The 12807-nt window shown below is 41.9% G+C and overlaps 1 protein-coding gene and 1 pseudogene across 1 annotated transcript; both read right to left on the minus strand.

Annotated features, from left to right (window-relative positions):
- Positions 1 to 285: 285 nt before the first annotated feature.
- On the minus strand, positions 286 to 4309 carry LOC113199046 (transcriptional adapter 1 pseudogene; annotated as a pseudogene).
- A 4658-nt stretch (positions 4310 to 8967) lies between these two features.
- LOC113199045 (uncharacterized) lies at positions 8968 to 12419 on the minus strand. Its single transcript, XM_077800154.1, is given in 7 exon segments — positions 8968 to 9525; positions 9528 to 10816; positions 10819 to 10860; positions 10863 to 11523; positions 11525 to 11601; positions 11604 to 12248; positions 12251 to 12419. Coding segments are annotated over 7 exon segments (3441 nt in total).
- Between the last annotated feature and the right edge of the window lie 388 nt (positions 12420 to 12807).

Below are 12807 nucleotides of genomic sequence, written 5' to 3' on the forward strand. Positions count from 1 at the left end.
TGGGAACATGCACAGGCAGGGTGGCCCTGTATTACATGAATAGCCTTGCAGCAACAACAGAAAACATACTCACTGTCCCATTTTCATAAGAAAGGTTATATGTACACTCTACACTTCAGCCTCAAAATGTGGACCCCAAACATGCCCTCTTCAGCAAGCAATGACCCGTGAGGACCCCACACCCTCAATCCCACTTAGCAGAGCATTTGTCACGTTTAAAATATAAAATCAAATACAGAGCTTCAGACGCATGAACCATGTACACATACCTATACATCCATTCCTCTAAGTCCCCTCCTTGGCTGCCAGGTGCTGGTGGTGGCCTTGGTCTTGCTGCAGCTCCGCCTCGTGATTCGGGTGCCAAAGTCTCATGATGATGCTCTCTTTAAAAAAAGAGAGAGAGAGAGAGAGAGAGGGAGAGAGAGAGAGAGAGAGAATTTTTTAATATTTATTCCTCGGTTTGTTTTTGGCAGACACATCTTTGTATGTGGTACTGAGGATCGAACCCTGGCCGCAGGCATGCCAGGCGAGCACGCTACCACTTGAGCCACATCCCCAGCCCTCATGATGATGCTCTGGATGTTGAGGGCATAGATGGTGTGTGTAGGGATGACTTCCCAGTGTAACTGCAAAGCCTCAAGGAGTTCCTACATGTTCACTGGAGGCAAAGATTCAGGCAGCCCATCCCCAGAGCAGATAAGTAGGAGTGCAGCCTGCTGCTCAGCATCAGGGGGCAGGTGGGCAGTCCGGTTCTGACCTGCACAGGGAGCGGACACAGCCAGAAGGCTTTCGATTAGGCTATTGCAGGCCACCACGCTGTTCTTCAGGTATGACTGTAGGGTCACATTGCTACTGAAGGCAAACTTAAAGTGGTCATCTCGCAGCCGGTTGGGCTTTCCTTCTAGACACAATTGATGTCAGTATGTCTTTAAGGTGGCTCAAAGACCACGGTGTCCTCAGCCACGCTATCCAGCCCGTGCTCCTAGGCTGTCACAATCATCCTCCCCTCAAGCTGGCTGCGCGTGGGAAGCATCATCATGTGGGAGCAGAGTTTCAAGTCGTCGTCATCCTGGGGATCCTTTGCCAAGAACTGGTCAAACTTCTGACAAACAGAAGAGCTTTTTCTTGCCCTTGAGCTTTCCAGGCTTGGCTGCAGATCCCCCAGTCCAAGGCAAAGATCCAGCACCCTCTGGTGTGTAAACCAAAATCTGATAGCGCGTGAGGATGGCCAGGAGGAAATCGTTGAGAGAATGCACATTTTCCTGTGTGAGAAGTCAATGGGCCTCAAGGTCAAACTCCTCCTTGCTGATCTTCTGCTTGACCACGGCTTCAGGTTAGCCCAGTATTGCTTGACGTTGTCCGCCAGCGCCTCACTCGGGTTCTTCTTGGTTGCCTCCAGCTTGCTCACGAAGTTCGCTATGGCCCCGTGCACTCCGCCCTCCCACGCACCCTAGCCTCGGTGCCCAGCAACCCGAATGTCACTTCTTATTGCACTGAAAACAACTTTAGTACTTGCACAAAGAGTAAAAAAAAAGAATACAAACTTATATCATGGGTATCTATATAAGGCAGGTATTTAAAAAATGAAATAGAAAAAAAAATCAAAGACTCCAGTCAATGCTTTCAAATTTTGGGTAAACAATCTAATGAATTCATACTTGCATAGTAACAAAATGGCTGGCCTATGCAGTCAGAAAGAGTTTCAGTTTTTTTAAATTGGGTTCTTTAGTAATACATGACTGTAAATCCATTATGATAAAGTTATACAAGGATAGAATATATCTTACTCTAATTAGGACTCTGTTATTGTGAGTGGATATGATGGTGGGGTTCATTTAGGTATTTTCATGTGTGTTTGTAGGAATGTTATCTCAAGACACATTCCATGTCTTTCCTATTCCTAACCCCGTTTTCCCTTCATTCCCTTTTGTATAATCCAATGAATTTCTCTTCTCCCTCCACCCCCCTGATGCCCCATCTTTATTCACATACCAGTGAAAACATTTGACCTTTGGTTTGTTTGAGATTGGGAGTTTCAACATTATTTCCATCAAAATTAACGCCTTGTGAATTAAATGAAAGTAAATGAAAAAAGCCATGTAATGAAAACTATTCATAGATTAATGTGTGTGTGCAACGTGCACGTATTGGGGGGGGGGGCGAATGCAGGGTCTCCTTTGTGTTAGGTGTGTTAGACAAGTGCTCTATCACTGAGTTACATTCCCTGCTCCCTCAGACCTTTCTGAGCACTAAATTCTGCATAATTTTGACATGTTATTCCTAAAAACTCCCCTGTCTTTTTTCAACCATGAAACTTTCTCAGAAACACTAATATAGATGTGTAACATTTGTCTTTCCTAATAAAAAGTGATTTTCCCATCTGATTAAGACTGCTGCTTGAAAAGATGAGAATAATTGAAATGAATCTTGGGAAAATACATTTTTTAAAAGATACTGTTTCACAATACAAAAATACAAATTTAAATTTAGATGTCATATGACCAGGAACAAAATATATATCCATAAGTGAAAATGTTTACAGCCAGCATAAAAAAAATTAAAGAAGCAGGAATGTGTTTTAGTAAATAGGCACACTGATTCTTGGGCAAAATCATTATTTACACAAATGCTCTGAATTCCACATTTAGCCATATAGGGAGGGCAGGGAACTGGAATATTTGCCTATATAGTCCCCACACATAGGCCGAGCTCGCACCTGTCATGAGTGGTCTTGAGACACGACCACTGTGTCCTCCTTGCTTGTGCAGAGTCACTCAGGAATGCCTCCTCAAGTTCCTCTTGTGTTCCATGCTCCTGGGGGAGTACAAATTTCCCAAGTCTTCAGAAAGCCATGAAAGAAAGAGAAGCAATGAGATCCAATAAAATTCACTTGAATATATTGCAAAAATAAAAAGAGGAGTGTTTGGGGAAGGATTACCCAGGATTCACCAGTACAATAGACACATTTATGTGAAAAACTAAGTTGTATAGTTGTAAAAATCTCACATTTTCTTGAACAAGCATTTATTTACCCACAGTTCAGGTAGCTGGGTAAATCAGGCCACAGATGGGAATACTGCTAGAGGTGCAAGATGTACAGTTTTCGCTCTTCATTATAGAATAGAAGCATGGTTGAGAAAAAGGGCTCTGGATGGGGTAATTCTGGTGTTAAATGAAGTCTCTTTGTAACTATTACAGTATGATATGTGCAAAAATAAGAAATATATAAAAGCAAATATTAAAGCAAATAATTTATGACAGATCAATTGTGACACTTGATGCGGGAAACTGAATATTCTTGGAGCAAATTAAGATCTGACTTTAACAGTGAAATGAATCTGACTGAATTTTCATGTGTGCATACATGGATGTGGAACAGTGGTTCCTGGCATTGGGTGTATCCCCTGGATACTAATTTTTAAAAAATATGCTATAAATAGATTGAAGAGGGATTGAGGAAGTGGAAGGAGGGGAACAGGCGAGTGCCTGGAACTGAATCTGAGCAGGTTGTATTCCATGCTTTTGTGATAATGTCAGGGTGTATCCTGGTGTTGTATATAACTAAAAAAATATCAAAAGTCCTAATCTTGGAGCTCATAAAAACTATAAATTAGTGGTAGATTACTGACTTAAATTGTAAACAAATATAGAGTTGAAAGCCTGAAGGAAAATAACTCACCATGAGATATGGTAAAATTCCTGGGAAACTACACATAAAAAAATGTACCTATAATTTTAAAAAAAAGTATTTCTAAGATAATTGATGTGAGGAAAGACCCTGAAGACAGGCTCAATTTTCTTACATTATTTTCTTGCAGAGCTTTAGCTCAGATTTACAATTGAATCACATAAATGGTAATAGTTCCTGCCTCTTGAGAAGTTATGAAAACTGAATTACCAAATACATAAAGCTTTTAAACTAATGGTAAGTCTATACTAAGGAAGGCAATATTTCCTAATACAGATAGCTCTTTCTGAATCATTGATGTAACACTCTACTCAATTTATATATACATCAGTATATGTGACAATGAAAAAATAAGCCCTTAGACAAAGAATAAACATATTTTAAAAATATTTTTAGTTGTAGACAACTGGTTCCTGGAGACCTCACCTTACAGGAAAGCTAGACACAACACTGGACTTGCCCCAGTGGCTCCCACTCCCCTGGTAGACCATGCAGATACTATGCAAAGATCACCTCCCACTCATGGAGCACAAGTTTACAGGCTAGAAACTAATAATTATGACTTCCCTTGAGTAACCTGCTTGGTAATACCATTAAGGGTGCAGCCCACTGGACCTTCATTATGCGTCTCTCCTTTTCTGACCATCCCACCTCACCCAAGTGCTTGTGAGTGCTTATCCAGGATGGCTCATTCTTGTTACCCCAGTGGAGTGAGTTGCCCTCTTATCTGGGATTTTAAGAGTAATACACTACTGTTCTTAATTCATGTGTTTTCTTGAGTCTCCTCCATTGTCTCACTTGACCAACACAGTTTATCCTAACTTCTTTTTCTGAGAGGCTATCCTATAGAAAGTAAAAAAAAAAAAAAAACCAGAGACATAAGTCAGATAAAAACCCAAAGGGTTTTCAGCTATGCAAACAAGTTTCCTATGAGAGAGAATGTTATCAGAAGTCAGGCAATGAGGGACAAAGGCCACCCACCAAAGATAAAGAAATTCCATTGAAAAATTCCCATGGCTTACTGATGTCCTAGCCATTATAATGTTGTGGTAAAAAGTATTATTCATGTGTTTATGATGATGTTGGTGTAAACACATGTACTGTGTTTCCAAGTATGAAAGTATAGCACTATTGTGTGTAGTATATTATAATCATTTTTTTAAAGAGAGAGAGAGCGAGAGGATTTTTTAATATTTATTTTTTAGTTTTCTATGGACATAACATCTTTATTTTATGTGGTGCTGAGAATCAAACCCAGCACTCTGCGCATGTCAGGCGAGCGCGTTACTGCTTGAGCCACAACCCTAGCTTATTATTATCAATTTTGATAATAAAAGACTGTTATTGTTAAGTTTGTGTGAGTGGTACTCAAGATTTAACCCAGGGGTACTCTACCAATGAGCTATATTCCCAGCCCTTTTTATTTATTTTGGTACAGGGTCTCAGTAAGTTGCTGAGAGTTTAAATCACTGAGGCTGGACTCAAACTTGCAATCCTCCTGCCTCCACTTCCAAGTCACTAGGATTATAGGCCTGCACCACCATGCCGGGCTTACATATTTTCCATACTGTTTTAGCTTTCTGTTACTATTAAAAAAAATACCTGAAACAGTCAACTTACAGAGAGGAAGTGTTTGACTCACTTTCAGAGGTTTCAGTCCACAGCTGATTGAACCTATTCATTTGAGTTTGTGGTAGCACAGCAATGGTAAAAGCAGGTGATAGTGCAATACCATTCACCTCATGGCTTCAGCATGAAAAAGAGAAAGAGACTGAGGTCATAATCCTATTCAAAGGTATGCCCCCAAGGACCTAAAACATCCCCAAAAGATCCTACCTCTTAAGTTTTCACCACCTCCCAATAGTACCATGGGTTACGAACTAGGCCTTTAGCACACAGACCTTAGGTAGACATTCTAGATACAATAGCAGAATACAACAGTTACTAGTATGGCATTATGTAAAAATGTGAATGTGTAACCGATGTGATTCTGCAATCTGTATTTGGGGTAAAAATGGGAGTTTATAACTCACTTGAAACTAATATTTGAAATATGATATGTCAAGAGCTTTGTAAGGTTTTGAACAACCAATAAAAAAAGAAAAAAAAATTATAGCATACATTTTAAATTAATTATGCATAGGTAATGTTTTCCTATAGGCATTTTGTAATTTGTATTCTAGTTCTGTTGTAGTTTCTTTCTTACTCTCTTAAGAGTAGTAAAGTGATTTATTTGAAATGTTTTGAATTCTTATTTATAATTTTTGATTAGCCTACTATATATGTTTGCTTTGTAGTTACCAGGAGTTTTACAAAAATATCTTTTGATTATAGAAATATTTCTTAAATGATAGCAATTTAATGATCACAGACATAACAGATAAAACACAAACTATACTTGCATTCCACTTATCTTCATAATTGAATTTTTGACATTCAATATCATATCTAAATTGCCTATATTAATATTTTAAGAATTATTTTCAATTATTTTGTATTTGTCTTCATACTAAAGATACAAATGGTTTATGGGTTGTGTTTACAATATTTGAACATTCTGAGTTGTATAATTACTGTTAACATTGGGAGATATGAAACTCGCTGTTTTCTTTGCTCACCAATATGTTTCATCTTAAGGAACTGCCTTTAGCATTTATTGTAGGACAGGATGGGTAGAGATATATTCTCTCATGTTTTTATTTTCTGGGAATTGTATTCTGTAATTAAAAGACAAAGTAACTGAAACAATAAAATCCAAATACATGTTCTTTACAAGAAACTCAATTCACTTCTGCAGACAGGCACAGACTGAAAACTAAGGGTAGAATAAAATGTTACAGGCAAATGGAATACAAGAAGCAGGAGCATTCATACTTATATCTGATAAAATAGAATAAGTTAAAAGTGGTAAGAAAAAGAAGATCATTATATAATGGTAAAGGGGTTAATTAAGCAGGAAGAAAAAAATTCTAAATAAATTTGTGCCCCATATCAGAGCACTGAAACATAGAAAACAAATATAAGTAGACCTAAAGGGAGAGATAGATTGCAATATAATAGTAGGGAATGTAACACTGCACTTTCACCAATGGACAGATCATCCAGAGTCCAAGGAATAGCAGAGTTCATTTGCATCCTAGACCCAATGGCCCTAATAATTATCAACAGAACATTCCACCCAACAGCTACAGAAAAATTCTACTATATGCTTTATCATTATTTTGACTGTACTCCTTACACTTTTAAAATGAAAAAGTTCACTGTAAATCAGTATGTTATGTTTCACTACCAGCAGCTTCACCCATCTTATGTTTACTGCATCTCTTCATCATCTCATTTTCTCTTGTGCTTCATTTAATCCTTGTTTTGTTCATGCCATGGCTCCTAAGCCTACAAAATCCACTGCTAATGTCCCAGTAAGAGGCCATCTCAAGAGACTGACCTGGAAAAGAAATTAAAGTGATTAAGAACTATGAAGAAAAAAATATTAGTGAAAATTATTGCACAGTCAGGCATGTTCCATCCCACCATGGCTATTCTCTTGTAGGACCAGAACACAGGGATAGAAGCTGGTAAAGGGTTTGCGTCACTGAAGTAATGGAGACTAAAATTTGAGAAGAACTTGAAGCAGAAATGGAGAAATATCTAATGACTTGGATTGAAGACCAGACACAAAGATATCCCTCTCAGCACTATGGTCATCAAGGTCAAAGTAAAAATGCCGTTTGTGATGCTGAAAGAAGGCTGGACCCAACTATGATTCGGAATTTACTGCTAGCTCTGAATGATTTAAATTACTTGAGAATAATTGCTCATTACATAATGTGAGAAAGAGTAACAAATGTTCATGTGGTGATGTAAAGTCAGTTGGATTTTTTTTTTTTAAACATGCAGATAGTCTGTGGAGGAAAACTATTTACCAAAGCAAAGCAAATCTTCAGTATTGACAATCCCTCCCTAATCTGGAAACAGTCTCAAAAAGATTTTTTTCATCCACAGGGAAGTTAAAGTCAATGCTAAGTTTTAAGACATTGAAAGATGGCATAACAGTATGATTTGGGGGCAATATTGAAGGATACCAGCTAAAATTCTTCTTAACCTACAGTGAGAAGCACAGGGCATTCAGGCATCTCAACAAGCACACACTGCCATTGCATTACAGGAACAATCAGAGGTCATGGATAACCCAGCTCCTCTTGCAAGATGCTCTCCTTGTATGTGTTCACTGCTACACCAGTGAAATGGAGAAGCACAATTTTGGAGAACTACACACTTCAATGTTTTGCTCATGTTGATAATGTTCTTGATTATCCTCCTCCAACTTTTAATCTCCAGCTCTTTGCCAAGGTGGCGTTTCTTCCTCCAAAACACCATTCTTTGATACAACCAATGGATCAAGGAGTTTAACAGGTCTTAAAATCTACCATCTGAGGATAATGTTTGCCTAGGCTGTTGCTGCAGCTGAGGAAGATAGTAAGCAGACACTGATGCAATTCTGGAAAAATTACAAATCTATGACTGCATCAAGAACCTTGCTTTCACTTGGAATGATGTCACCAAGAAATATGAGTGGCATCTGGAAAAACAGAAGAATTTCATTTAGGATTCAAAGGATTTGTTAAGGATGAGGTGGTTGCAAAAAAAAAAAAGCTATAATTAAGATGCAAAACAAATTTAACCTATGTGTAGGTAAGGATAATATTGGGGAGCAGAGGAGCTCCTAGGGTGTCCCCCCGCAAAGAATAGAATAATAAGGCACTGTTGGAACTGGAACAAGAACTCTCAGCTAAAAAGACAGAAGAAAATTGCATGGGGAAATAAAAAACTTCCAAAAAATTCACACTGAAGGGTTTAGCAATTTTCAACAAGCTCCTTAAAAAATTTGAAAACATGGGCCCCCCAAAACAAAAACAAAACAAAAAAATATTCATAGAGGGAATATTCCTGGTACATCATCTGTTTATAAGCAGATCTAAGATGAAATAATGAAACCAAGGAAACCACCATGTGATGCCAGACACTAGGAACTTTTTGCCTGAATGACAATGAAAAACAATCCAGTCAGGCAAGTGAACACATACAAGGCTTTTTTTTAGGGCTTCTATTTAGTAAGGGAGACAAATCTCTGACAAGAAGCATCCCTGAATCAGAGAAGAGTTCATTTTACTAGTTACTTGCAGGGTGAGAATGTTAATTGGCACTAAACTTGAGCGTTTTTCCCTGTGCTGAAGATAATTCACTACAGCTGTTCAGGACAACACATACAGGACACCCAGACATTAGTGATGCAAAGTGACTCTGGTCACTGCAGGATCCCAGAGTTCTGTGTCTGTGTCCCCAGAAGATAAGTTGCCTGAACGTTCCTGTGTAGTCAAGTCTCCTGGTTGTTGTTCCCCCGGCGTGGAAACAGTTAACAGGGTCGCTCCATTTAGGGCTGCCAACTTAGCTTCTTCATCTGCCCGTCTGTTTCCAACTGCCACGGGGTCGTTCCCCTTCTGGTGCCCCTGACAGTGCACTATAGCTAGTTCTTTAGGGCCTTTCACTGCCGAGAGAAGGTGGAGGATCTCATCTTTGTTCTCTATTTCCTTCCCGGCAGAGGTTAATAGCCCCCTTTGCTGGTAAATAGCCCCGTGCACATGAGCAGTGGCAAATGCATAGTGGCTATCAGGGTATATGGTGGCTCTTTTGCCTGATTCTAGCTCCAGTGCTTTCGTAAGGGCAATTAGTTCTGCTTTTTGAGCTGATGTCCCTTCTGGGAGGCCAGAGGACCAGATAACATTAGTTTTGCTAACTATCACTGCTCCAGCCCACCGCTTACCGCTTACCGTCTTGGAGGAAGCTGCTCCCGTCCGTCCATAAACCATATGACCTCAGGGCGGGGCAGTGGCTGATCCTTTAAGTCTCGGCGTACACTGGTCTCCTCTGCCAGTATGTGTTGACAATCATGAGCGACGGGTCCTGATGATTCTTCTGGCAGCAGTGTAACCGGGTTAAGTGGAGCAGGGGGTCCCAGCGTTATTCTGTCTTTGTCAAGCAAGAGGCTCTGGTAATGGGTTATTCTGGAATTTGACAACCACCTGTCTGGAGGCTGACGGATGATGCTCTTCAGGGCATGGGGGGCTATGATGGTCAGCTTCTGTCCCAATGTTAATTTATCAGCATCCTTTATTAGAAGGGCTGCCGCCGCTATAGCCCTTAGGCAATGGGGCCACCCGCTAGCCACTGGGTCCAGTTTTTTTGATAAGTCTGCTACCGGCCTTCTCCAAGGTCCCAAAGTCTGAGTGAGCACTCCCCGTGCTATTCCTCTCTTTTCCTCGATGTAGAGAGTGAAGGGTTTTTCTACATCTGGGAGTGCTAAGGCTGGAGCAGATAGCAGCGCCTTTTTGATATTATCAAAAGCCTGTTGGTGTTCAGGGGTCCATTGGAATTGGGCATCCCCCTTTATCAGCAGGTATAGAGGGGCAGCCAAAGACGCAAACCCAGGAATCCATAACCTGCAAAAGCCAGCAGTCCCAAGAAACTCTCTGAGTTGTCTCTTATTAGATGGGGGCGGTATCTGCACAACAGTTCGTTTTCTAGGCTCAGTAAGCCATCGTTTGCCATCCCTAAGAGAATAACCCAGGAAGATTACTTCTTGTTGACAAATTTGGGCCTTTTTGGCAGAAGCCCTATATCCGAGCTGAGCAAGCTCGGATAATAGTGCTTGGGTCCCAGACTCACAGTTCTCCTTGGTGTCGGCTGCCAGCAGCAGATCATCCACATATTGGAGTAGGGTGACTTCGGGGTGTGCAGTTCTGAAGTCGTTGAGGTCCCTGTGGAGAGCTTCATCAAAGAGAGTGGGAGAGTTTTTGAATCCCTGTGGGAGTCTAGTCCAGGTTAGTTGGCTGGATGTTTCTGGGTCTACCCACTCGAAAGCAAACAACAACTGACTGTCCTTATGTAGGGGCAAGCAGAAGAAAGCATCTTTTAAGTCCAGCACAGTGTACCATTTTTGCTCCGGATTCAGAGTGCTAAGCAAATTATATGGATTAGGTACTGTGGGGTGAATATCCTGCACTCTGTTGTTGATCTCTCTTAGGTCCTGAACAGGACGGTAGTCCCCAGTTCCTGGCTTTCTTACTGGTAGCAGGGGGTATTCCAGGCCGAATGACAGGGCCTTAGGACCCCAGAGCCAGGTATTTCTGAATATGGGGTCTTATCCCATCCCTAGCTTCTTTGCTTAGAGGATATTGTTTGACACTGATTGGAGAGGCAGAGGCTTTTAATTCTACTACTATTGGAGGTTGTTTTGTGGTCCGACCTAACCCAGCAGTTTCTGCCCAGGCATCAGGATAATCTTTTATCCATCTCTGGGGTAGTCTAGCTGTTTGATCGGTCCCAGGGGCCGTGAAGAGTTGATGTTCATCTTCTACTGACATAGTCAGAGCCGTGACTATGGGGGTCTTTACTGAAGTGTTTAGAAACTCCACTTGGGGACCATCAGGGTTAAAGGTTATTTTAGCCCGGAGCTTGGTGAGTAGATCCCTGCCCATCAATGGGGCCGGGCATTCTGGGATTACTAGGAAAGAGTGGTGGACTTTTCCCCTTCCTAGGTCCATTGTCCTCTTTGTTGTCCAAGCCCGATATTTACTGCCATTTGCCCCTTGAACTAAGGATCTTTTATTAGATAGAGGGCCCAGTGGGGTCTTAAGGGCTGAATATACTGCTCCTGGATCTACTTCAAAGTTCACTGGGGTCCCCTCCACTTCAAATGTTACCCTGAGCTCGGGGAGGGGATCCGAGCCCCGACTTTCCTAGTCATCTTCTAGAGTCAGCAATGGCAGACTGGCATAGCTGCTTCTTTTTGGGGCACTCTTTGGCCCAGTGTCCCTTTTCTTTACAGTAGGCACATTGATCTGAGGCCAGGGCAGCCTTTGGGGTGGGCCCAGGTATCCCTTCCTGTCTCCCTGCTTTTTAACTTCTGGCCTATCTGTGGCTGTGACCAGGACCTTAGCCAATGCTTTAGTCTGCCTTATGCTCCTTTCATCTTCCTTTTGTTCCCTCTCCTTCTCCCTCCTCTGTTCCCTCTCTTCCTCAGTTTCTCTCTTATAATATACTTTCTCAGCCTCTTTGACCAAATCTCTTAAGGTCATATCTTGTAATCCATCTAAATGTTGTAATTTTTTCTTAATATCTAGGGCAGCCTGCCCAATAAAAGCCATTGCAACAGATGCCTTTTGGTCCTCTGCCTGAGGATCAAAGGGAGTATATCTCCTATATGCTTCCATAATTCTTTCCAGAAACATGGAGGGAGATTCATTGGGTCCCTGAATAATCTCTCTTACCTTGGCCAAATTAGTTGGCCGCCTAGTGGCCGCTCGGAAACCCACTATAAGAGCCCGGCGATAAGTGGACAGATGCTCCCTACCTTCAAAGGTGTTAGGGTCCCAGTTGGGTCGGTTTAAGGGGAAGCCAGCTTCGATGATGTTAGGAAGTTGGGTTGGTCGCCCTTCTGGTCCAAGAATATTCTTTCCGGCTTCCAAGAGGATTCTCTCTTGTTCCTCGGTTGTGAAGAGAGTCCCAGAAGTTGTTGGCAGTCATGCCAAGTGGGCTGGTGTGAGAACATCAGCAACTCGACTAAACCTGTAAGTCGGGTGGGGTCCTCAGAAAAAGGGGGATTGTTATTTTTCCAGTTGTATAGATCTGAGGAGGAGAAAGGCCAGTATTGGTAAGCCTGCATCTCCCCCCCCATGCCCATCATCTATTGTGGGCCCATAGGGACGAAGAGGAAGCATCACCAGGGCTTCCAAGTTCTCCATTATTTGCCGCCTGCGGGTTCCTTTAGCTGGCCCAGTTTCTTCCGGTGGGGGAGGGGCTGCTGCTGCTGCTGCCATTGCCGCTGCTGCGGGGAAGTCCCCGGGAGGGCTTGAGTCTGACCCAATCACCTCTAGCAGCGGGGTGACCGAGTCAGCAGCAGGGGGTCACCTAGGACGAATTGGGGGTTTGGGCGCATGGGTAGAGGATAAGGAGGGGGGGTGGAGTCCAGTAAAGTTAAATCCTGTGACTCAGGGAGAACGGAGGGACAAGGGGGAGGAGTGGAAGGTTTGAGTGATAGGATCATGGGGGAAGGGATTGGAGTA

This window comes from Urocitellus parryii, chromosome 6 (assembly GCF_045843805.1).
Source record: "Urocitellus parryii isolate mUroPar1 chromosome 6, mUroPar1.hap1, whole genome shotgun sequence".
NCBI lineage: Eukaryota > Metazoa > Chordata > Mammalia > Rodentia > Sciuridae > Urocitellus > Urocitellus parryii.